Here is a 27,531-nt window from a genome sequence, read left to right as displayed (position 1 = left end):
AAAATGTTTTGACCTGAATGAAAACACAGTTATGTTAAAAAATAAGGAGTGCAGGTAAAGCAGTACTTAGAAATTAATAGCATTAAATGTTTATACTGTCGTTGTTAGGTGCCATTGAGTCGGTTCCAACTCATAGCGACCCCAGATACAACAGAATGAAACACTGCCTGGTCCTGTGCCATCTTCACAACTTTTGTTATGCTTGAGCCCACTGTTGCAGCCACTGTGTCAACCCAACTTGTTGAGGGTCTTCCTCTCTTTCCCTGACCCTCTATTTTACTAAGCATCATGTCCTTCTCCAGAGACTGGTCCCTCCTGACAGCATGTCCAAAGTATGTTAGACAAAGTCTTGCCATCCTTGCTTCTAAGGAGTATTCCGGCTGTATTTCTTCCAAGACAGATTCGTTCCTTCTTCTGGCAGTCCATGGTATAGTCAATATTCTTCGTCAACACCATAATTCAAAGGCATCAATTCTTCTTTGGTCTTCCCTATTCATTGTCCAGCTTTTTCATGCATATGAGGCAGCTGAAAACACCATGCCTTGGGTCAAGTGTACCTTAGTCCTTAAAGTGACATCTTTGCTTTTTAACACTTTAAAGAGATCTTTTGCAGCAGACTGTCCAATGCAATGCACTGTTAGATTTCTTGATTACTGCTTTCATGAGTGTTGATTGCAGATCCAAGTTAAAATGAAATCCTTGACAACTTCAATCTTTTCTCCGTTTATCTTGATGTTGCTTATTGGTCCAGTTGTCAGGAGTTTTGTTTTCTTTATGTTGAGATGTAATCCATACTGAACGCCGCAGTCTTTGATCTTCATCAGTCAGTGCTTCAAGTTGTCTTCACTTTGTTCTGCTGCACAATGTTCCACTGTTATTCGTAAGGTTTTCACTGGCTAACTTTTTCAGAAGTAGACTGCCGGGTCCTTCTTCCTAGTCTGTCTTATCCTGGAAGCTCAGCTGAAAACTGTCCACCATGGGTGACCCTGCTGGTATTTGAAATACTGGAGGCATAGCTTTCAGCATAACAGCAACACAGAAGCCATCACAGTATGACAAACTAACAGATGCATGGGGAAATGTTTATATTAGAGAAGAAAAAAGATCTCATATCAATAATCTAAGCTTCCATCTTAAGAAATAAGAAAAAGAACAGTAAATACAACCCAAAGTAAGCAAAAGAAAAATCACAACAAAGATTACAGCATAAATAAATAAAACAGAAAGCAAAAGGAAAAAAATCAATAAAACCAAAAGCAGGCTCTTTGAGAATAAAATTAATGATAAACATACAGCTAGATTAATCAGGAAATATTACTAATATCCAGGATAAGAGAGGGGAATCTTATGATAGATTTTACGCACATTAAAAGCATAATGGAAAAAAAGTGTAAGGGACTATTAAAAACAACTTTATGCCAATATATTGATTACAGATGAAATGCATGAGCTCCTTGAAAGATACAAATTACCAGAGATTACTCAAAAAGAAATAGAAAACCTGAGCAGACCTCTATCCATTAAAGAAATTAAAGTTGCTGTTAAAAACCTTCCCATAAAGAAAACTCCAGGCCCAGATGGTTTTACTGGTGAATTCTATCAAACATTTAAGGAAGAAATAATACCAATTCAATACAAACTCTTCCAGCAAACAGAAGAGGAAGGAACAACTCCCAACTCATTTTTTGAAGCCAGCATTATCCTGATAACAAAACCACACAAAAATATTACAAGAAAAGAAAACTATGGACCAATATTACTCATAACAGGCACAATAATCCTTAATAAAACACTAGGGAATAAAATTAAGCAATGTACAAAAAGGATAAAATAGCACGGCCAAGTGCCAAATTAGTATTTGAAAATTAATTAATTAATTCTCTGTTAAAGAATAAGGGAGAAAAACTATATATGATCATTTCAACAGATGCTTAAAAACGCATCTTAGTAAACTAGGAATAGAAACACCATCCTCAATCTGACAAAAAGCATTTAAGGAAAATCTACACTTGATTTCCTAATTAATGGTGAAATAATGAATGCTTCCCCTTAAGACTGTGAATAAGGCAAGAACGTCTGTTTTACCACTTTTACTCAACAATGTACTAGGGGTTCAAGTCAGTTCACAAGGCAAGAAAAATAAAGGCGCACAGATTGGAAAAGAAAAAGTAAGAGTGTATTTGCAGACAACAAGATTGTCTATGTAACAAAGCTCTACAGAATCTACAAAAGAGCTATTAGAACTAATAAATACGTTTGGCAATCCTGCATAATATAAGCTCAAAATATAAACTTCTACTGTATTTCTATATGTTAACAACAAAAAATTGGAAACTGAAATTTTAAAATGCCATTTGCCATACCATGAAAAAGTATGCAATTTTAGGAATAAATTTAACAAAATGTGTGTAAGATCTGTACACTAAAAACTATAAAACATTGCTGAGAAGAACCAAAGACCTACATAAATACAGAAAAGTACCATGCTCATGGATTAAAACACTCAGTATTTTTAAGATAATTATTTTCTCCAAATTGATGTATAGAGTCAAATAATCAAAATTCCAACAGGCTTTTTTGTAGAAATTGACAAACTGATTCTATAATTTATATGGACAAAGGATCTAGAATATCCAAAATCATTTTGGGAAAAAAAAAAAAAGTATTGAAGTTGGAGGACTTGCCCTACCAGACTTCAAGGCTTACTTGAGAGCCACAGTACAGAAGAGAGTGTAGTAGGAGCCTGAGCTAGCCATATCTGTCAATGGAACATAAGAGAGTTCAGAAACAGAACCCATATATTTATATTCCAAAAAGGTGCCAAGGTAATTCAACAGGAAAAGATTAATCTTTTCCACAAATGGTGCTAGAACAAGTGGCTATCTATATGCAAAAAAAAAAAAAAAAGTATCTTGACCTTACCACACATAATATGCAAAAATTAACTCAAAATGGATCACAGACCTAGATATAAAAGCTAAAACTATAAAACTTCCATGAGAAAGCACAGGAGACCATCTTAGTGACTTTGGGTTAGGCAAAGATTTCTTACATAGGACATAAAAGCCACAATCTATAAAAGAAAAACAATTGATAAATTGAATTTCATTAAAATTTAGAACTTTTACTCTTCAAAAGGCACTATTAAACAAGTATTTGATAAAAGATTTGTATCCAGATAAAGAACTTGTATCCAGAACATATACAGAACTCTTACTACTCAATAACAATTTTTTTTTTAAACAGGCAAGAAATTTGAACAGGTACTCCACCAAAGAAGACATATGGATGGCAAATAAGTACATGAAAAGATAATCAACATCATTAGTGAATAAAAAACCCACTCATAGTGACCCCATAGGACAGACTACAACTGCCCTATAGAGTTTCCAAGGAATGCCTGGAGGATTCAAACTGCGGACCTTTTGGTTAACAGCTGTAGCACTTAACCACTACACCGCCGGGGTTTCCATTAGTGAACATGCAAATGCAAATTAAAAAAACCACAATGAGATATCACTACATGCCCACTGTATGGCTAAAATTAAAATAGCGGACAATATCTGTATTGGCTGAAATAGGCTTTAAGCTGGTCCTGTCCTATGTTGCTAATATAAATGAAAAATGGTACAGTCACTTTGAGTTCAGCAATTTCTTATAAAGTTAGACATACACTTAACATACGACTTAGCAATTTCATTATTATTCACCTGAGAGAAATGCGAACGTAAGTCTACAAAAAGACTCCTACTCAAATGTGCACAGCAGCATTATTGGTAATAGGACCAAATTGGACACAAGCCCAATACCCATCAAGTGGTGAGTGGACAGCCATTATATGTAATGCTCAGCAATAAAAAGGAATAAACTACTAACGTGCACAGCAATAACCATGAAATCTCGGCTAACTGAAAGAATTCAGACCCAGAAGACTACATACTGTATGATTCAATCTGTATGAAATTACAGAAGAAGCAAAACTGAAGTGACAGAAAGCAAATGAATGTCTTCCAGGGCAGGGGACTGACTACAAGGGTCACAAGGAGACTTTTTGAGACGGCAGTGATGTCCCATAACGTCATTGTGGTGGTGGTTACGTGAATGTATATGTTTGTTTTGTACACCTAAAATTGGTGAATTTTATTGTACATAAATTATTATTATTATTATTTTTAAAATTATACCTCAATAGAGCTTGCTAAAAGAGAAGAAAAATACTTTACTCCCACACCAGTGCCAAACCAGAGAGTCCAAGTCCATTTTATAGTGACCCCCTGGCAACAGAGTTTGAAGAACTCGCTGTACCCATCCATTACCTGATGCTGCAGAATGGGTTCCAGAGGGAGAATTCTGGCGAAGTAACACAGTGGACAGTTCACTGGCTGGGCAACAGTTGTTGTTATTCCCACTGTTGCCTAGAACATGTTGCTACAAAGTAAGGACAGAAGAGAAGACAGTTTAAATCTTAACATCTCAAGCATCATATTACAAAATAACTTTGCAGATCAAAATGTTCACGTTAAACAGAATAAAATTTACATATAAAACTAAGAGGTAAAATTTTCAGCCTGTCCCCAGGAATGTTCTCAAGCTTCCTTTGTATCTAACGGTAAAGGCACTCCTGTTTTTTGAGCACCTACACATGTCATCTTCCAGCGCTATGTCAGACAATGTTTCCCTGTTATTTAATAAGGTTTTCACTGGCTAATTTCTCACTGGCTAAAGACCCCCAGGAACTTCTTCCTAGTCTGTCTTAGTCTGGAAGCGTAAGTATGGATAACACCTCAGTATAAAGAAAACAAAAATCTTCACAACTGGACCAAGAAGCAACATCGTGATAAATGGAAAAAAGGTTGAAGCGGTCAAGGATTTCATTTTACTTGGATCCACAATCAATACCCATGGAAGCAGCAGTCAAGAAATCAAATGATGCACTGCATTGGGTAAATCTGCTGCAAAAGACCTCTTTAAAGTGTTAAAAAGCAAAGAGGTCACTTTAAGGACTAAGGTGTGCCTCACCCAAGCCATGGTGTTTTCAACCTCCTCATACGCATGCAAAAGGTGGGCAATGACTGAAGAACTGATGCCTTTAAATTATGGTGTTAGCAAAGAATATTGAATATACCATGCATTGCCAAAAGAACCACCAAATCTGTCTTGGAAGAGGTACAGAGCCAGAATGCTCCTTAGAAGCCAGGATGGCGAGACTACATCCCACATACTTTGGGCATGTTATAAGGAAGGACCAGTCCCTGGAGCAGGACATCATGCTTGGTAAAGTAGAGGGTCAGCGAAATAGAGGAAGAGCCTCAACAAGATGGACTGACACAGTGGCTGCAACAATGGGCTCAAGCATAACGATTGTAAGAGTGGCGCAGGACCGGGCAGTGCTTCGTTCTGTGGTACACAGGGTCGCTATGAGCCGGAACCGACTCAACAGCACCTAACAACACCACACATGCCAGACACCATACAGATGTGGGCTTTTTTTGGTTTTGTTTTGTCATTCATTAAGCAAATATATATTGAATATTTTCTATGTTCTAAGTGTTGTTCCAAACGTGAGGGATACAATAGTGAACAAAACAAAGTTCTAGTGATCCTGAAGTTTATATTGCAGTGGGGAGAGGTATAATATATTCCTTCATTTAACCCCATTTTATAAACCATGCAGCATTAATCTTCTCATTTTTCAAATAAGGAAACAAAGGCAAAGAAAGGTTCAATAACTTGTCTAAGCCGGCCCCCCTAATAAGTGGCAGAGCTGGGATTTAAATCCAGTATCCTAGTCCACAGCCCTGCTTCCTCACTCCAATCACTGTGTGGCATTAGATTTTTAACAACCGTACTAATACCAGGCTTTCAAAGCAGAGCATACTTTTTTGATGTATATCATCAGAGTCTGGACATCTGTTAAAGGGGGGTGTTAAACCTCAAGGGAAAGACAGAAGAAGAGCTCTGTGTAAATATTCACATACCTCTTGGACCCTGTAATTAAATATAAGGAGTTCATATTCCAAAGTTTAACCTGGTAAATAAATCTGAGTATGTCTTTTTAAGTAAAGGGATGAAAAGCTAAAGGAACCTGACCAAAAAATTTTCATTTTTGGCAATGACACGTTAACTGTGAAACTATAAACAGCCTACTTTTTTGATAAGTCACACAGAGAGGATATCCTGCCTCTTCCCTGTTAGGACAATAGAGGCTCGCCCACTGTGGCAGAACACTGAGCCTCAGTGGGTCTTATAGCTATGGCTGAAGAAATTAAAATCTCTAAACTCCTGTTTAATCGATATGGGTTCTTCTCATCTTTCCAGACCATAACCGCAGTTGTAAGTAAGTAAATACACGCCATAGGAAATAAACACGTTAATACCTGGATATGAAATGTTAAAGGAAAAAAAAAAAAAAGGCCAGTTCACACAGAAAACCTGAAAGACAGGTATCTGTTATGGATTGAAGTATGTGTTAGAATCCCAACCCCTATACCTCTGGATGTGATCCCATTTGGGAAGAGGGTTTTCTTTGTTATGCTAATGAGGTCACATCAGTCTAGGGTGTGTCCTAATACTAATCACTTCTGAGTTATAAAATGAGCAGATTAGACACAAGGAGAAGCAAAAATGGGGCAAGACAGATGCACGTGAAGATTGCCAAGGAACTGAGGAAAGCTGGGACTACAGAAGCTGAAAGAGACAAGGATCTCCCCCCAGAATCAACAAAGACAGCAAAACCCTTATAGTAGGTGACCTGAACTCAGACTCGTAGCCTCCTAAACTGTGAGAAAACAAATTTCCGTTCTTTAAAGATACCTGTTGAATTTCTGTTACAGTAGCACTAGGAAACTAAGGTTGTATATCTAAGAGACCAGGACGTAACAGATTCTCTCATGCTTGCTTCTGAAATGTAGTTAGGTAGCCGTTTCCCACGCTCATCTTCAACAAGGCTTACGGCCCCAATCAGACAGTCACAGCGCAGATTTTCCTGAGACGCACCGTTCTGCCCAACGGGAGAGCCTCAGTTGTAACTAAAGGACCCGTGTTTACTTTCTCACATATGCGCTGAAAGTCAGCATCACTTACACACTCAGCTTCTGAGCAAACATCCCTTTTCATCTGATCTGGAGATTGAGAAGACCCAGGCATTTCCTCCTGAAGTAAGTCCAACTGCAGTGGTGAGCTGCTCCGGGAAGAAATAAAAGGATGTTCTTCACCATGTGTCTCCCATCTTTCCGCCACCCTCCTTTGGTTGGTGACTGAAGATGGTGGTTCCAGGCCTGGGGCCTCCGGTGACGAGGAGGGTGGTATTTCAGGAGAGCCTGCTGCTCCCAGGAGCGGGTAAGGAGAGAATGACGGCGGTAACAGGGGACAGGCAGGGGGCGCATGCAGAAAAACAGTCATGAACGTGTCCAAGTAAGGAGCAGGGAAGGCTGGGACAGACATCAGGCTGCCGGGTGGAGGAGGCCTGGGGAAACATGGCAGTGCAGGTCCTGAGGCTGCACATGCTTCCCGCAGAGAGGTCAGGGCTGGGAGGGGACACGCTGACGTGAGGTAAGGGGCCTGGCTGGGCATCACCACTGTGGACGGGAACGACAGGCCAGGGCTGTGTGGCAGGAAGTCCCTAGGAGGCCACCAGGGCTGTGCGTCCTGCACCCCTTCTCTGAAGTGAGGACAGATGTCAGCACAGCGGTTGCTGTCTGAGGGCACAGGCAGCTTCTTCCGTTTGTGTTTCCCTTTCTTCCACCTAGCTGATTTGGTCTGCCTGGAAGTAGAATCTCCTGAAAGGATAAAGATGCAGGCATATTATGGAAAACTAAACTCCCCATCCCCCTTCAAAAAAAAGAGAAGAATGCCATGTACAGGTAACTATAAACAGATTAGGTCTCTGGGTGGTACAAACAGTTAAAACACTCAGCTGCTAACTGAAAGGCTGGTGGTTCAAGTCTGCCCAGAGGTGCCCCAGAAGAAAGGCCTGGTGATCCACTTCCAGAAAAACAGTCATTGTAAATCCTAGGGAACACAGTTCTATTCTGATATACATGAGGCTGCCGTAAGTTGGAGGCGATGCAACAGTAACTTTGTCTCACATACTGTGGACATGTTACCAGGAGGGACCAGTCCCTGGAGAAGGACATCACGCTTGGTGAAGTAGAGGGTCACCAAAGAAGAGGAAGACCCTCAACAAGATGGGTTGACACAGTGGTTGCAACAATGGGCTCAAACATAACAATGACTGTGAGGATGGCACAGGACCAGCCAGTGTTTCATTCTGTTGTACACAGGGTTGCAGTGAGTCGGAACTGACTTGCCGCCACCTAGTAACAACAACATAAATAGATCACAAAGGGATAAACGATTTGCGAAGAGTACCTATGTCTGCTACAGGGATGGTGAAAAAGAAGCCCTAAAACAAGGACCAAGACCCTGGATAAAAGCTGTTGCTATAAAGTACACTTACTTCAGCACGTCTCAACCAGTTTCTTACAAGCGAAACTCCCATTCTTGGCTGCTCATCTCCCAGTGCATTTGAGATTTGTAAAACTGACAGGCAGATAACGAAACATTTTAAAAATGTGGGTAACTACCTTGAACATGTGAGCATTTTGCTTTGCTTGTGCTTTCTTGCTGAAGGTAAGAGCTGTAGGGTGAGGACAGGATCTTTTCACGGAATTTATCGACATAATTCTGTTCTTCCTTTTGCGTGTGGGCTGATAAGACAGCCTTTGTGAGCCCCACGTGTTTAAATCCTTCTGAGGTCAGTGAAGCTGCCTGTGGGTTCAGGGTCCAGGGCTCGAATGCCAGAGTCGCTTCCTCTGCTGCAGTCAATTCTGCTGAGGTGGAAGAAGAAGGCTTTAATTTTAGTTTTTTTACCAAATCCTTGTACTTACCTATTTTTGACAGTTTAAATGCCTTTCAATGAATTTAACAAACATCATGATGGCAACTGGAATATAAAAAATGTCATTAGCTTAGCATTTACATTCATTTTATTTTTCTGCCTTTCTCTATACTTGTTGTACATGTGTATACGCTTTACAGAGTTATAATAATCGGTACACATATATTTAATTAAATCTTGCTTTTGTTACAGACACTTTTCTACACATATATTTAATTAAATCTTGCTTTTGTTACAGACACTTTTCTATCTCCCTAAACTCTTCAAAATTTTTGTTTCGTCTTTGAGTTTAATTTCTAATAGGTAACATGTTCACATGGTTAAAAAACCAACAAGTATTAAGTAGGTATTTATTAAATTTGCCCCATCCTCGTCTATCAGCTACCTAGTTCTCATTCGCTCCCCCTACAGAAATCTATTACTTTTATTTGCTTATACGCCTTCTAATTTCTCTGCCTACATAAACAAGCATGGACATAGGTTCTTCTCCCTCTGCCGTTTCATCCCAGAGATATACTATATGTACACTAGTCTGCACCTTGTACTTTTCATTTAACAACACCCCTTGGAGAACTTGATCAGTACACAGACAACTGTCGCAGGCTTTTCTACACTGCAGATGATTCCATTTTATGTACATGCCATAATTTATCAAAGTAAGCAGGTGAGACGTGGTTTAACAGTGCCTTTCAGTATTATAAGCACTGCTACAATAAATGTTTCATAAATACTTTTAATAAAAAATACCAATTTTGGAACAGTGGGATACAGACCACAAATTCTCATAAAAAGACCAGACTTAATGGTCTAAGACAAGAAGGACCCCGGGGACCATGGTCTGCCTTCTGTTAGCCCAAGACAGGAACCATTCCCAAAGCCAACTCTCCAGATAAGGATTGGACTACATGACAGAAAATTATACTGGTGAGGAGTGAGTTTCTTGGCTCAAGTAGACACACGAGATTATGTGGGCAGCTCCTGTCTGGAGGCGAGATAATGAAGCAGGAAATCATGAAAGGGTTATTATGGGTTATTAACCATCCCATAATAGTTGTTTTTCAGAAAAGTCTACTCTTGCTATATTCTTATTACAACTTTTACAGCACTTCACCATGACTGGTCGAATCCCCAGGTTTCTTGTCTTCTCTTGGCAGGGGGCCGAGGCACAGGAACCCTGACTCCAAATCTACCTGCTATATGACCTTCCTGGGGTGGCAGTAGCGAGCCACTGCCATTTTTTCAGGGCTGTGTGCAGTATTTTTAGAGCCGTGCGCAAAAACTCATTCACTAAAATTATGCGGACTGAGCATGCATCACAAGACTGAAGATCCTCCCCTCACTGTTCATGCATATGTACATCACTCCCTATAAAAGGAGCAAACCTGCCTCGGTTCAGGGAGCTGGCAGCCTTAAGTCACAAGACCCTGCCTGTCTCCCAGTTTGCAAAGTGCGAATAAACCTTTCTGTTCTTCCAACCCTGTGTCTGGCTGACTTCGATTCACTAGTCTGCTTGACAAAAACCTATTAGTTGACAGCTTCATTTGGCACCCCAGATGGGACACAGCAGAGACTCCAGCTCAGGGTAAGTTAGGTCCTGAAATCTCCGAAGGGTGCCCTCGGCTCTCCATTGGGTCGGGAGGACTTTCCGGGTGGTATCAACCCCGGACCAGACAACCCATGAGTCCCCTCTTGGAGAACAGAAATGTTCTAACAGCACTGTGAAACAGGTACCTATTTTAAGTTTCATTTTGGAGTAGCTACTAGGTGGTGGATTATGTCTTTGGTAACGGGTGTTATTGAGCCTTGTGGTGATCTCGCTGTATCCTGGGGCTGACCCCCCACGTGCATGAGGGAACAGGTCTCCATCTGGTCTTCTGTCTTGATGGCTGCATGTTTTTTTGGTTGGGATCTGGTTATGGGATCTGGTTAATTGTCTTTGTGTCTTGGGCCCTGGTCTGTCTCGTGTGTTAGCTAGGAAGACCCGCCTGGCTCAAGTCCAGGACCCTCCCCTGCACGGGACAGTTTTCTCTCTCACTCTTTCACTTCTTAGGAGTGTACTGAAACATTCTTTCTAATTTTAGATACTACATCTTACATAAGACACTAACTTAGCTGGAGAAAATACACTCTTTACAAACACTGGCTTTGAAAGGTGTGCTACTTGAACTGCACCACCTGAGATTATTTATCAAGGTAACCAAGCTCTGTACCTCTGTACAGCCAGGGCCTCCTGAATACATCCTTCCCCTGGCCAACTAATTAGAAGCAATAAGATCTATAAACAAGTTGGGTGCTGGTCAGTCCACCCCTAAACCATTTCTGTTAGAGTACATCTTGACCCACTGGCATTTTTTTTTAAACTGGTGACACCAGGAAGAAGCACGTGAGGTTCCTCTGTGGCACAGCTTGGCCTCAATATAACTTAAAAGATCAGGAAAAGTGGCTGGCTGAGAAAAGTCTGAATTATAATACCATTTTACAATTAGATTGGTTTTGTAAGAAAACCCACGAGTGGGATGAAGTGCTTTATGTTCAAATGTTCATTGCTCTGTATCATATTCAGGGATTACAACAGCAATACAAATTAATGGTTCAGGTTAATCAGAAGTCTAAACAAGTTCTCAAGGCAGAAGAGTCCGAGGTTGTGGTGGGACTGCCACCCCCATATAATGCTGTTTACCCTCAGATTCCCCAAGTGGTTCCTGCTGACCCTGGCCCCAGGGCCTCAGGAGCGGCCCCTGCCGATCCTGGGACCTCAGGAATGAGAATGGTCTCCCCACCTCACACCCGCAGTGGTGCTACATTTGGCCAGAGACAGTCCATTTCCCCAACTAGCCAGAGTACTGACACGGAAGGTGAGCCAGAAGTGGGCCAATTCCTTTTAAGAGAGGCACTGACCTCAACAGGAGCGGATAGGAGAATTAAGAACATTTTGGTGCATGTCCTCTTCACCACTTCAGATTTGTTTAACTGGAAAAATAATCTCCCGACATACCATCAGGATCCTCAAAAGATGCACGACATGTTTTCAGCCATCTTTAACATCCATCAGCCCACCTGGACAGAATGCCAGTCCCTGGTGGAAGCTCTTCTCTGTTCCGAAGAGAGGAGAATGGTCTTGGAAACAGCTAGACAATTTGCTGATAAGTAACATAATGAAGACCCCCAAAATCCTGACGAACTGCCAGCCAAGAATGCAGTCCCTAGAGTTGATCCAGAGTGGGACTACTATTTGAAGGAGGGCCATCAGCTGGCTGAGACATTAGAGAAACTGCTTACTTGAAGGCCTTAAAACTGGGGTACAAAAACAGAAAAACCTCTCAAAAATTTATGAAGTAATTCAGGGACCTGAAGAAAACCCCTCTGAGTTTCTTGAAAGAATTTTTCAGGCCTTCTGGAGATCCTGAAGCTAATGAAAATCAACGAATGGTTAGTATCGTCCTCATAAGACAAAGCTCTACAGATATCTGCAAAAAACACCAGAAATTGGATGCAAGACCAGGTATGCCTATCTCTCAATTAGTTGAAATAGCCTTTAAAATTTTTAATAATAGAGACCAGGAACAACAACAAAAAGAAACCCACCAAACAAGACAACAGGCTACCCTGCTTGCAGCAGCCTTAACTGAGAAATCATTCCCCTCACAACATCAACCAGAATCGAGAGTGGAAAAAACCCTGCCAGCAGAACTTTGGCCCCCTGAAAAGGGACCAATGCGCCTGCTGTCAGAAAGAGGGACACTGGAAAAAATGACCCGAATGAGGTCGGCGAGACCCCCAACCATGAAGGAGCCCGGGGCTTCCCACAGATTGCCTCCAGTGGGAGAGACTGTCACCATCTACCCAGAAGAGCCCCAGGTTAACCTAACAATAGAGGAAAGGCCAATACAATTCCTCTTACCACTGGGGCCACTCACTTGGTTTTAAATGATCCCCTTACCTCACCCCTGACAGCCAAAAAAACTCCAACTGTCAGTATGTATTTTAAGAACTTTTTAAAGCCGGCTATATACACGACTGGGAGCTCCACTCTCACTCATCAATTCCTGTACATACCAGAATGCCTGACCCCCTTACTGGGACGAAATTTCTCTCTCCAAATTAGGGGCCAGTATCTCCTTTTATGAAACTGAAAACCCAGTTATCCAAATCAAGGTTTCAGCCGAAGAGGGCTGGCAGTTAAAAGCAGTTCTCCTGTCCCAGAGGATAGAAGACTCCTTCCAAATACTGGAACATATCCTACAAGCAGTAGGCCTCATTGTATGGGCTAGTAGAGAGTCTGGGAGAGCAATATCCACAGCCCCGGTGGTAATCAAACTAAAGGAAGGGGCCGAGACTCCCAATCTAAAGCAGTACCCCATGAGAAGAGAGGCTCGAGAGGGACTTCAGAAACTGGTAACCTGATTCTTGAAAATGGGACTGCTCCAACCATGCCAGTCAGAGTACAAGACACCCATCCTGCCAGTAAAGAAACCCAATGGAGAATACAGGATAGTACAGGACCTGAGAGCTATCAACCAAATCATAAGTGATATCCACCCAGTTGTCTCAAACCCCACTACCTTGCTAGCTATAATACCTAGAGACTGTAACTACTACTCTGCGCTTGATTTAAAAGATGTGTTTTTCTGCATCCCCATTGCCCCCAAATCTCAGGCACTGTTTGCCTTTTAGTGGAAAGACTACAACGCAGGACACAAGTCTCAATTAACTTAGACTGTAGCGCCCCCACCTCCCCGCCAGGGATTTAAAAACATGCCAACCACCTTTGGGAAAGCACTCAGGATCTCCAGGGCCTCAAATTAGAGGAGGGCGTCCTGCTCCAATATGTTGACGATCTTCTCATCGCCAGTAAAAGGCGTAAAGCCTCCAACCAAGATACTGTTAAGACTTCGAATCTCCTGGCCTGATTAAAACATGAAGGCTTGAAAGAAAAAGCCCAGATATCCCAGCTACAAGTCCAATATGTGGGATTCCTCATATCACAAGAACTTGAACCTTGTCACCCGCATGTGAAGATGTTGTTTGTGCTACCCGAAAACCATCCATCAGACAGAAACTTAAGAGATTTTTAGGTATGGCTGGGTTTTGCAAACTCTGGATTCCAAACTTTGACCCAGTTGATAGCAAAACCCCTTTACGAAGCTATGAAGGTGGGGGATAGAGACCCATTCATTTTGTTTCCTAGCTTTCAACAGGCCTTCAAAAAAGATAAAGGCTGCATTATTAAAGGCCCCCGCTTTAGGCCTCCCTGACCTGGAAAAGCCTTTCCATCTCTACACCCATGAACGCAAAGGGACGACCCTGAAAGTCCTTACCCACGGTCTGGGGCGTCATCAGAAACCCGTAGGATACTTCTCCAAGCAACTGGACTTTCCTGCACAGGGACAGCACTGGAGCATTGGGCCCACACCCGGCCATTGCCAGCAGATGACCCAGCACAAAGCAACAGTTGAAACAGCAGGGAAAAAAGAAAAAAAAAAAAAAAGGGTAAAAAGCCCTTCAAGATAGCTTGTGTTGAGTGACCTTGAAGAGACCTCAGAGGCCCTCTCTGGAATTCTTTGCTAGCTGCCCCTGCCAAGATAACCAAGCAGCAACATAGCTGCAGCAGCAATACTACAGGAAAAGCTAAAATAGGAGGGCCCACCTCCATGTTACCAGGCAGCTGGGCTGGACCCATGTTTCCGCTCAGTGTGGTGGAGGCGTGGCCCCAACAAATGACGGAGGGCTCTGCCAACTCTTCCCAGATCTTCTTTCAGAATGATTAAGACTAAAGATTAAGCCCAGGTCCCTCTGTCACCAGAGAGGGCCAAAGGCCTTATGTTACAATTAAAGTTGAATGAGGTGAACTTTGGGGTCTGAGGTCACTATCATTGAGACACTTACCCCAGCCAGAGTATGGATGAGTCTCTTTGGGGCCCCTACAAATCCTTATTGTATGTACTGATGAAGTTGATGTACTAAGACACACCTTTGTAGACTTTTGCCTCCAAGTCCTGACGAATTGCTACAGTTAGGGCCATTTGTAGAGGGACACATGGAAACAGTAATGTGGGCTGTAACTAATAGCCTGGTCATCCAATCTGGACACTGACAACCCTGACTGACATATAAAACAAGCCCCTATGGAAATGAGACATCTAGACAAAAAAAACCAAAACAAACAAACAAAAGAACCAAAATCATTTCTGCCCCTGAAAAGCTTTTGTTACTTGTGTAGATAGTCATCAAAAAAGCCCCTGTGCTGACAGTGAAGAACAACCAATGAGCAGACTGGTCTTACCAGCCGACCACAGAAGCTGAAAGATTTTCTACTCCAGAACAAAGAGATGTGCAACTGACTACCTCCTGGACTTAAGAGAGGACAGTCCGTAAAGATTCACACACCATCCGAGACTGGGCCTAGATGCATGGACTGCCACTGTCAGAAGCACCAGACAACACAAAAAAGGCTGACCTGCCTACAAGACGCTGGCCAAGGCTAAAACCTGCCCAGGGACCGATTCCGGAGCCAACAGGCCAGGGCGTTCCAGGTGGGTAAATCATTATCGGGGCCTTTTACCCTACACAGAGGCTTCCACTGGATCTTCAATAAACTCTTCACATTCTTTATCGCCCCAAACCATAGGGACAATTGAGCACTTCAACAGACAGGTTTAAATGGCTGATGAGAGGGGACAAGACAACTCCACCCTAGACCATGCATCTCAGGCAAGCAGTCTGGCGTCTCAATGCAGCAAAGCCAAAACCAAACCAAACCCACTGCCATTGAGTTGATTATGAATCACAGCAACCCTGTAGGACAGAGGAGAACTGCCCCATAGAGTTTCCAAGGAGCACCCGATGGATTCGAACTGCCAACCTTTTGGTTAGCAGCAATTCCCTACAATGACATTTCTTACTTGTGCTGTATGTTTGATCTGTCTTTTCTATAAAACGTATTTCTTTGATATACAATTGTTCCTGACAAAAGATCTGAGTTCCCACAGAGGTCACTGCCTGAAGACTAGGACAGAGAGCCTGGGTGGCTATACCCAGACAACGCTCACCTCAAGTGCCATGGAACAAATAAGAGAAGCGTCAGACACTTATCATTTTGTACTCGACTTGGCTAATGCTTTCTCTAACATCCCTGTACACCCAGACAGCCAAGACCAGTTTGCTTTCAGTTGAGAGGCTAGAGAGTGGGCCTTCACCGTGCTCCCATAAGTGTACCTGCACAGCCCCACCACATGCCATAGCATGGTTGCTCATGCGATAGACTCCCCCTATGAGGTGGCCATATTCCACTACGTTGATGATGTCATGCTGACCTGTGACTCATTTGCTTCTTTCCAGGCTGCAGCTGGTAAGATAGTCACACATCTCCAGTTGCAGGGATGGGCAGTGGACTAGAAAAAATACAGGGGCCTGGCTTGTCAGTCAAGTACTTGGGTGTTATCTGGTAGGGTAAGACGCGAGTGATGCCTGAAGCAGTGATAAGGTCCAAGCCTACCCCCGCCCAGAAATTATAAAGCAACCACAGGCATTTGTCAGGCTCCTAGGATATTGGCGCCCCTTCATGAGTCGGAATCGACTCAACAGCACCGGGTTTTCTGGGTTCATACCCCATGCAGCCCACACCCTATGGCCCCCAGGAAGGTTAGTGAAGAAAAAAAGTGAGACTGAAAGCAACAGAAACAAAAAGACTGGATAAAAAAGTGATACAGGGGGCTAGAGGAAAAGAAAATGAGTGAGAGAGAGAGAGACAAAGAAAAAAAAAGATCAGTGAAAGAGAGAGAGGGACGGTGAGGCTGGGCAGAGTTCTAAAAAGTGAGGGTGTGAGAAAAAGAGAGAGCTCATAAGAAAAGAGAGACAGAGACACAGAGAATGTAAAAAAAGGAACAGCATGAGACTGAGAAACAAAAGAGGGGGAGGCCAAGATATCTGGTGGGCAGTGCAGGAGGCACTCTTTCCCGGCCCTCTAGCTGCTATCCTTCTAATTCTGATTTTTGAACCTCGTCTCCTCAAGCTTCTGATAAAGTTGGTATCCACTAAAAAAAAAAAAAAAAAGGTTACAACAACTCCAAGATGATGCAGGGTCTCCAGCCCATTCCTGCTAGTGAGGCCGCCTGCCCTTACAGGTCTTTAAAACAGGCAGACAGATATTTTTACTCAGTGAAACAAGCCAGTGCGTCTTGACAGCCTGAAAAAAATGATAAAAGTAAGACCTTTGCCCCTATTCCCTTTAAGATGAAAGGGACCCATATTAGAGGAGGGAATGAAGCAGGCAGTCATGAAAGGGTTATTAAGGGTTATTGCTGTTCTTGTTGTTGTTAGAACCGTGGAGTCAGTTCTGACTCACAGTGACCCTATGCACAACAGAACGAAACACTGCCCGGTCCTGCGCCATCCTTACGATCATTGTTATGCTTGAGCTCATTGTTGCAGTCACTGTGTCAATCCATCTCGCTGAGGGTCCTCCTCTTTTCCGCTGGCCCTGTACTTTGTCAAGCATGATGTCCTTCTCCAGGGACTGATGCCTCCTGACAACATGTCCAAAGCATGTAAGACGCAGTCTTGCCACCCTTGCTACTAAGGAGAATTCTGGTTGTTCTTCTTCTAAGACAAATTTGTTCATTCTTTTGGCAGCCCGTGGTACATTCAATATTCTTCGCCAATACCACAATTCAAAGGCGTCAATTCTTCGGTCTTCCTTATTCATTGTCCAGCTTTCACATGCATATGACGTGACTGACAATACCATGGTTGGGGTCAGGTGCACCTTAGTCTTCAAGGTGACATCTTTGCTCTTCAACACATCAAAGAAGTCCTTTGCAGCAGATTTACCCAATGCAATGCATCTTTTGATTCTTGACTGCTGCTTCCGCAGCTGTTGATTGTGGATCCAAGTAAAATGAAATCCTTGACAACTTCAATCTTTTCTCCGTTTGTCATGCTGCTCATTGGTCCAGTTGTGAGGATTTTTGTTTTCTTTATGTTGAGGTGTAATCCATACTGAAGGCTGTGGTCTTTGATCTTCATTAGTAAGTGCTTCAAGCCCTTTTTACTTTCAGTAAGCGAGGTTGTGTCATCTGCAGGTTGTTAATGAATCTTGCTCCAATCTTGATGCCCCGTTCTTCTTCATATAGTCCAGCTTCTCTGATTATTTGCTCAGCATACAGACTGAAGAGGTATGGTGACTTGAAACCAACCAGTATCCCCTTGTTCCATCTGAACAACTGCCTCTTGATCTATGTAAAGGTTCCTCATGAGCACAATTAAGTGTTCTGGAATTCCCATTCTTTGCAACGTTATCCATACTTGTTATGATCCACACAGTCGAATGCCTTGGCATAGTCAATAAAACACAAGTAAATATCCTTCTGGTATTCTCTATTTTTGGCCAGAATCTATCAGACATCAGCAGTGATATCCCTGGTTCCGTGTCCTCTTCTGAAACCAGCCTGGATTTCTGGCAGTTCCCTGTTGATACACTGCCACAGCCATTTCTGAATGATCTTCAGCAAAATTTTGCTTGCATGTGATATTAATGATATTGTTTGATAATTTCCACATTCAGTTGGATCACCCGTCTTGGGAATAGACATAAATATGGATCTCTTCCAGTCAGTTGGCCAGGAAGCTGTCTTCCATATTTCGCAGCATAGACAAGTGAGCACCTCCAGCGCTGCATCTGTTTGTTGAAACATCTCAATCGATATTCCATCAATTCCTGTAGCCTTGTTTTTCGCCAATGCCTTCAGGGCAGCTTGGACTTCTTTCTGGACCATCGGTCCCTGATCATATGCCACCTCTTGAAATGGTTGAATATCGACTAATTCTTTCTGGTATAATGACTCTATGTATTCCTTACATCTTCTTTTGATGCTTCCTGCGTCCTTTAATATTTTCCCCATAGAATCCTTCACTATTGCAACTTGAGGCTTGAATTTTTTCTTCAGTTCTTTCACCTTGAGAAATGCTGAGCGTGTTCTTCCGTTTGGGTTTTCCATCTCCAGCTCTCTGCACATGTCATTATAATACTTTACTTTGTCTTCTAGAGCTGCCCTTTGAAATCTTCTGTTCAGTTCTTTTACTTCATCAATTCTTCCTTTCATTTTAACTGCTTGACGTTCGAGAGCAAGTTTCAGAGTCTCCTCTGACATCCATCTTGGTTTTTTCTTTCTTTCCTGTCTTTTCAACGACCTCTTGCTTTCTTCATGGATGATGTCCTTGACGTCATCCCACAACTTGTCTGGTCTTCTGTCACTAGCGTTCAGTGCGTCTAATCTATTCTTCAGGTGGTCTCTAAATTCAGGTGGGATATACTCAAGGTCATATTTTGGTTCTCGTGGACTTGCTCTGATTTTCTTCAGTTTCAGCTTGAACTTGCATATGAGCAATTGATGGTCTGTTCCACGGTTGGCCCCAGCCTTGTTCTGACTGATGATATTGAGCTTTTCTACCGTCTCTTTCCACAGATGTAGTCAATTTGATTTCTGTGTGTGCCATCTGGCGAGGTCCATGTGTGTAGTTGCTGTTTATGTTGGTAAAAAAAGGTATTTGCGATGAAGAAGCCGTTGGTCTTGCAAAATTCTATCATTTGATCTCCAGCATTGTTTCTATCACCAAGGCCATATTTTCCAACTGCTGATCCTCCTTGTTTCCAGCTTTCCCATTCTGATCACTAGTAATTATCAATGCATCTTGACTGCATGTTCAATCCATTTCAGACTGCAACAGCTGATAAAAATCTTCTATTTCTTCATCTTTGGCCCTAGTGGTTGGTGCATAAATTTGAATAACAGTCGTATTAACCGGTCTTCCTTTTAAGTGTATGGATATTATCCTATCACTGACAGCATTGTACTTCAGGATAGATCTTTAAATGTTCTTTTTGACAATGAATGCAACACCATTCCTCTTCAAGCTGTCATTCCCAGGATAGTAGACCATATGATTGTCCACTTCAAAATGGCCAATGCCAGTCCATTTCAGCTCACTAATGCCTAGGATATCGATGTTTATGCGTTCCATTTCATTTTTGACGATTTCCAATTTTCCTAGATTCATACTTTTGTACATTCCAGGTTCCAATTATTAAAGGATATTTGCAGCTATTTCTTCTCATTTTGAGTCGTGCCACATCAGCAAATGAAGGTCCCAAAAGCTTCACACCATCCACGTCACTAAGGTCGACTCTACTTTGAGGGGAAACCCTGGTGGCATAGTGGTTAAGCGCTACGGCTGCTAACGAAAAGGTCAGCAGTTCGAATCCACCAGATGCTCCCTGGAAACTCTATGGGGCAGTTCTACTCCATCCTATAGGGTCATTATGAGTCGGAATCAACTCGATGGCAGAGGAGTTTTCTACTTTGAGGAGACAGCTCTTCCCCAGTCATCTCTTGGGTACCTTCCAACCTGGGGAGGGGGGCTCATCTTCCAGCACTATATCAGACAATGTTCCACTGCTATTCATAAGGTTTTCACTGGCTAATGCTTTTCAGAAGTAGACTGCCAGGTCCTCCTTCCTAGTCTGTCTTAGTCTGGAAACCCAGCTGAAACCTGTCCTCCATGGGCAACCCTACTGGTATCTGAATACTGGTTGCATAGCCTCCAGCATCAGCACAACACGCAAACCCCCACAGTACGACAAACTGACAGACACGTGGATTAAGGGTTATTAGCCATCCATAGTTGTTTTTCAGTAAAGTCTACTCTTCCTACATTTTTGTTACAACTTTTACAGCACTTTACCATGATGGGTCAAATCCTCAGGTTTTTTGTCTTCTGGCAGGAGGCAGAGGCACAGGCACACTGACTCCAAATCCACCCGCTATATGACCTTCCTGGGGTGGCAGTAGTGAGCCATTGCCATTTTTTCAGGGCTGTGCAAAGTATTTTTAGAGCTGTGCCCAAAAACCCATTCACTAAAATTAGCACTCATCACAAGACTTAAGATCCTCCCCTCACTGTTCATGCATATGCATGTCACTCCCTATTAAAGGAACAAATCTGCCCTGATTCAGGGAGCTGGCAGCCTTCGGTCATGAGACCCTGCCTGTTTCCCAGTTTGCGAACTGTGAATAAGCCTTTCTGTTCTTCCAACCCTGTGTCTGGCTGACTTCAATTCGCTAGTCTGCTTGACCAGAACCTACTAGTTGACAGCTTCAATGAGAAGGCAGAGGGGGGCAGGAACTGGTTGAATGGACAAGAGGAATACAGGGTGGAGAGGAGGAGTGTGTTATCTCATTAGGGGGAGAGCAACTAGGAGTACATAACAAGGTGTATGTAAGTTTTTATATAAGAGACTGACTTGATTTGTAAATTTTCACTTAAAGCACAATTTAAAAAAAAACAAGAAAAAAATCATCTATTTGATTTATCAGAGTGTACGTAACTGTTTTTTCCCATTTAATTTACTCCTTAATACTTACATGCGTTCTGCCAAACAAAAAAGATCCTATGATGGACACTGTGGTGGGCCTCCCTGACATCCATTCTATCTCTCGCTTCCTGTGTAGTATCCAGGTGGTTTGGGTGGGTTCTGCCCCACTCTATTTCTAGAAGGGTCCCCACTACTCTTTATCAATACAGTAGACAGCAGACTTCTACTTCTGGCCAAGATGGAGTAACAGGGACCGAATTTGCCTTCATGACTCAAACAACTGAACAATGGACAAAACATATGAAAACAACAGGTTTCAAGACACTAAGCATGAGGTAATAAAGGAGCGTAATCCCTGAGGAAGGGAAGCCCCAGGTAGAATCTGGTGAAGGGCATTTGTGATCATGGTCCCTAGACCCAACTCATTCTTAGGTATAAACTGTGAGGATACAGGCTTTCCACAAAGCAAAAGACATAGAGATGTTAGACAGCTTAAGGCCATGTGAGCTCTGAATCTGCTTTCTCTCCTTGGAATAAAGATGTGGTCTAACAGATACTGAGATTGGTTTTAAGTATCAACGGAAACCATTATAAGTAAATACTATCTCAAAGGAAAGCATACAGATTGCAGTATAAATTCTTTCAAAATGGTAATACAAGACCACAGTATAAAAAACATGGTGGTTTAGGCAAAACAAAACAAAAAAAAAGAACTTTCCATATTAGGGGGCGGAAAGCCCTACCTTGCCTGGCTCTGTCACTGGCAGTTAAACACCCCATTAGGAACCCAAAGTATCAAGAAAAGGAGCACTAAAATAAGTGCACCTGCTCCTATCCCGAGGGGCTCACTCAAGTCCAATAAAATTCTGCATCTTTGTCTAATTAAATTGGAAATGTAATCGAATCTCACAATAGCTGTGTGTCTGGTCTTTTCCTGCCAATCCACACCCTGCCTGTCAATACTGCACTGTCCACCTCATAAGGGTAGTTATAAGCATTAAATGATTTAATGCCTGTGAAGAACTAGGCACACAGCAACAGCTCCATTAAAACAAACAAACAAAACTTCCTGCAATCGAGTCAATTCCAACTCATAGCGACCCTATAGGACAGAACAGAACTGCCCCCACAGGGTTTCCAAGGAGTGGCCTGGTGGATTTGAACTGCTGACCTTGTGCTTAGCAGCTGAGCTCTTAGTCACTGCACTACCAGGCTCCAAAAGCTCCATACAATGTTAGCTAATATGCCACTGAAGACTGTTGTTGTTGCTGGGTGCTGTCCAGCTGATTCGAACTCATAGCTACCCCATGTCACAGAGTAGAACTATCCCCATATGGTTTCCTGGACTATAATCTTTATAGAGCAGATCGCCAGGGCTTTTCTCCCATAGAACTGCTGGTGGGTTCCAACTGCCGACCTTTCAGTTAACAGCCAAGGGCTTAACCATTGTGTCACGAGGGCTCTTTTGCTGAAGACCAGTAAAGATAAAGATAATTCAAAAGCCTGAGTTAACACATTTGTCACCATTTCTTCATTTACTAAATTATTATGAGTAACTGAAAAGTCAAAATGATAGGGGGAACTAAAAAGGAACAAAAAGAAAACATTAGATTAGCATAACTTACCAAATAATTATGTTGTTAAAGCAAGAATTCAAACATACTCTACTAGTTATCAGACCAATACAAAAATTTGTAAGTACATATGATCTGTCAAGCCACAACTAGAGTCATGGTTTGAAACAGACACCTTCTTTAAAGGCCAGCAACAAAGTGGCCTAGTTCAGCCCATCAATAATTGCATTAAGACTCCAACCCTACTTAAACTTTCCTAAAAAGCAGCAAGGGCCATAAAATGAAACAAGACTAAATGGGCACACCAGCCCAGGGGTAAGGATGAGAAGGCAGGAGTGGACTGGAAGGCTGGTAACAGGGAACCAACCCAAGGTTGAGAAAGGGAGAGTGGTGACATGTTGTGGGATTGGCAACTCAAGTTACAAAACAATATGTGTGTTAACCAGTTAACGAGAAACTAATTTGCTCTGTATACCTTCATCTAAAAGTATGATTTAAAGAATAAAAATAAAAAAAACAGCAGAGGGAATGCTACATTACATTACTTGTTCTATGAGGCAAACATGACCTGATACCAAAGTCTGACAAAGACACCACAAGAAAACTACAGATCAATAGTTCTAAAAAATACAGATGCAAAAAATACTCAAAAAAAAAAAAAAATACTAGCAAACTGACCAAAAAATGTATTAGGAGTATACACCATGATCAAGTGGGATTTATCACCCCAGGAATACAAGGGTGGTTCAGCAATGGAATCCACCACATTAACAAAGAAGAGAACCACACAACCATCTCGATCGACGCAGAAAAGGCATTTGATAAAATTCAGCACCCCTTCATGATAAAAACACTCAACAAGATAGAAAGAGAAGAAACATTCCTCAATACAATAAAGGGCATTTATGAAAAACCCACAACCAACAACACACTCCACAAAGAAAGGCCGAGAGAGGCTGAAAGTGTTCTCAGTAAGATCTCGAACAAGACAGAGATGCCCACTCTCACCACTGCTATTCAACATTGTTCCGGAAGTCCAAGCCACAGCAATTAGCCCAAGTCAAAAAAAATAAACAGTATCTAAACTGGGAAGGAGGAAGTAAAACTATCCCTTTTCTCAGATGACATCATCCTATACAAAGAAAACACCAAAGCATCCACAGAGAGCTATTAGAACTAATAAATGAATTCAGCAAAGTGGCTGGGTACAAGGTCAACACACACCAGCGAGGAGCAAGTGGAGAAGAAAATTAAGGAAGCATTACTATTTACAATAGCATCTAAAAGAATAAAGTACCTAGGAATAAATTTAATCAGGAAGGTGAAAAACCTGTACACAGACAACTATAAAACATTAAAAAAAGATCTAAAGAAATGGAAAGACATTCAGTGCTCATGGATTCGATGGCTTAATATGGTTAAGATGTCAATACTACCCAAAGAAATCTATAAATTCAATGCGATACTCACCAAAATTACAACAGCCTTCTTTGCAGAAATCTCAAAGGTAGTCCTCGATTTTATATGGAAGAACAAGGGACCCCAAACAGCTAAAGCAATGGTGAATAAGAAGGGTAAAGTGGGAAGACTACACTTGATTTCAAAACATACTACAAAGCTACAGTAATTAAAACAGCCTGGTACTGGTATAATAATAGACATGTAGTCCAATGGAACGGAATTCAAAGTCCAAAAATAAATCCATACATCTGTGATAAACTGATTTCCAAAGGGGAAGGCAGGGTCTCCTCAAGAAATGGTGCCAGCAACATTGGATTTCCATACGCAGAAAAATGAATCAGGATCCATGCCTCACACCACACACAAAAACCAATTCAAAATGGATCACGAACCTATGTAAAAACTAAAATCATAAAATTCTTAGAAGAAAATGTAAGGGTGAGGCTGTGGGACCTAGTTTTTAACGATGGACTATCAAGCATGACAACAAAAGCATGAGCAGTAAAATATGGAACAGATAAATAGGACCTTATGAAATTAAATACTTCAGTTCTTCAAAGGACTTCATCAACAAAATGAAAAGACAACCTAGAGATTGAGAGAAAATTTTCAGGAATCATATACTGAATAAGGGTCTAATATCATATACATAAAATTTCTATACTTCAACAACAGGATAAACCAACCTAAAGATAAGCAGAGGGCTTGAACAGATATTTCACTAAAAAGCATATGCACATGGTCAGCAAGCACCTGAAAAGATGCTCAATATCATTAGTCATTGTTGCTGTTAGTTTCCACTAAGTTGACTCCACCTCATGGCAACCTCCTGTGTTACAGAGTAGAACTGCTCCACAGGATTTTCTTGGCTGTGTTTAACAGCACCACATCATCAGGCCTGTCCTTCTGCAGGACTGCTGGGCGGCATCGAACCACCAACTTTTAGGTGAGCAGTCAAGCATTAACCGTTTACACTACGTAGCCCTGGTGGTGCAATGGGTAAGTGCTTGGCTACTAACCAAAAGGTCAGCGGTACATAAAGACTAAAACAATAAAGATCATGGAAGAAAAAATAGGGACAACCCTAGGAGCCCTAATACAAGGCATAAACAGAATACAAAACCTTACCAAAAATGATGAAGAGAAACCCGATAACTGGGAGCTCCTAAAAATCAAACACCTATGCTCATCTAAAGACTTCTCCAAAAGAGTAAAAAGACCACCTATAGACTGGGAAAGAATTTTCAGCTATGACATCTCCAACCAGCACCTGATCTCTAAAATCTACATGATTCTGTCAAAACTCAACCACAAAAAGACAAACAACCCAATCAAGAAGTGGGCAAAGGATATGAACACACACTTCACTAAAGGAGATATTCAGGCAGCCAACAGATACATGAGAAAATGCTCTCGATCATTAGCCATTAGAGAAATGCAAATTAAAACTACGATGAGATTTCATCTCATACCAGCAAGGCTGGCATTAATCCAAAAAACACAAAATAATAAATGTTGGAGAGGCTGCGGAGAGACTGGAACTCTCATACACTGCTGGTGGGAATGTAAAATGGTACAACCACTTTGGAAATCTATCTGGCGTTATCTTAAACAGTTAGAAATAGAACTACCATACAACCCAGAAATCCCACTCCTCGGAATATACCCTAGAGATACAAGAGCCTTCATACAAACAGATATATGCATACCCATGTTTATTGCAGCTCTATTTACAATAGCAAAAAGTTGGAAGCAACCAAGGTGTCCATCAACGGATGAATGGGTAAATAAATTGTGGTATATTCATACAATGGAATACTACGCATCGATAAAGAACAGTGACGAATCTGTGAAACATTTCATAACATGGAGGAACCTGGAAGGCATTATGCTGAGCAAAATTAGTCAGAGGCAAAAGGACAAATATTGTATAAGACCACTATTATAAGATCTTGAGAAATAGTAAACCTGAGAAGAACACATACTTTTGTGGTTATGAAGGGGGGAGGGAGGGAGGGAGGGTGGGAGAGGGTTTTTTATTGATTAATCAGTAGATAAGAACTGCTTTAGGTGAAGGGAAAGACAACACTCAATACATGGAAGGTCAGCTCAATTGGACTGGACCAAAAGCAAAGAAGTTTCCGGGATAAAATGAATGCTTCATAGGTCAGCGGAGCAAGGGTGGGGGTCTGGGGAACATGGTTTGCGGGGACTTCTAAGTCAATTGGCAAAATAATTCTATTATGAAATCATTCTGCATCCCACTTTGAAATGTGGCGTCTGGGGTCTTAAATGCTAACAAGTGGCCATCTAAGATGCATCAATTGGTCTCAACCCACCTGGAGCAAAGGAAAATGAAGAACACCAAGGCCACACGACAACTAAGAGCCCAAGAGACAGAAAGGGCCACATGAACCAGAGACCTACATCATCCTGAGACCAGAAGAACTAGTTGGTGCCCGGCCACAATCAATGACTGCCCTGACAGGGAGCACAGCAGAGGACCCCTGAGGGAGCAGGAGATAAGTGGGCTACAGACCCCAAATTCTCATAAAAAGACCAAACTTAATGGTCTGACTGAGACTAGAGGAATCCCGGCGGCCATGCTCCCCAGACCTTCTGTTGGCACAGGACAGGAACCATCCCCGAAGACAACTCATCAGACATGAAAGGGACTGGTCAGCGGGTGGGAGAGAGACGCTGATGAAGAGTGAGCTAATTATATCAGGTGGACACTTGAGATTGTGTTGGCAATTCTTGTCTGGAGGGGGGATGGGAGGATAGAGAGAGAGGGAAGCCGGCAAAATTGTCAAGAAAGGAGAGACTGAAAGGGCTGACTCAAGAGGGGGAGAGCAAGTGGGAGTAGGGAGTGAGATGTATGTAAACTTATATGTGACAGACTGATTGGATTTGTAAACGTTCACTTGAAGCTCAATAAAAGTTATTAAAAAAAAAAAAAAAAAGAATAGATACATACAAAAACAACCAAGTGGATCATTACAAGAATGTTACCTGACAGCCAGCAGCAACATGCTAACTTTGCTCTTTTGTACTCTTTCCAATAAATGCAGACTGAAGACTTCAAAAAAAAAAAAAAAAAGGTCAGCGGTTCAAATCCGCTGACTACTCTGAGAGAAAAAATCTAGCAATCTGCTCCTGTATGATTGTTGTTGTTGTTGTTGTTGTCAGGTGCCATCGAGTGGGTTCTGACTCATAGTGACCCTATG

At 42.0% G+C, this 27,531-nt stretch overlaps 1 protein-coding gene across 8 annotated transcripts in view; it reads right to left on the bottom strand.

Moving 5' to 3' along the window:
- Positions 1 to 27,531, bottom strand: part of PER3 (period circadian regulator 3) — a 67,735-nt gene that overhangs the window by 6,472 nt on the left and 33,732 nt on the right. For 7 of the 8 annotated variants that reach the window (XM_064281185.1, XM_064281188.1, XM_064281187.1 and 4 more), the window contains 3 exons: positions 8,586 to 8,831; positions 7,084 to 7,778; positions 4,317 to 4,428 (listed from right to left, as the gene is read on the bottom strand). In XM_064281185.1, coding sequence (XP_064137255.1) covers positions 4,317 to 4,428; positions 7,084 to 7,778; positions 8,586 to 8,831 — 1,053 coding nt within the window. The remainder of the gene's footprint in view (positions 1 to 4,316; positions 4,429 to 7,083; positions 7,779 to 8,585; positions 8,832 to 27,531) is intronic. The other variant, XM_064281186.1, reaches the window with a different exon arrangement.

Source organism: Loxodonta africana, chromosome 3 (genome assembly GCF_030014295.1).
Source record: "Loxodonta africana isolate mLoxAfr1 chromosome 3, mLoxAfr1.hap2, whole genome shotgun sequence".
NCBI lineage: Eukaryota > Metazoa > Chordata > Mammalia > Proboscidea > Elephantidae > Loxodonta > Loxodonta africana.
The sequence above is the reverse complement of the archived record's forward strand: the minus strand, read 5'-3'. Positions and strand labels throughout refer to the sequence as shown.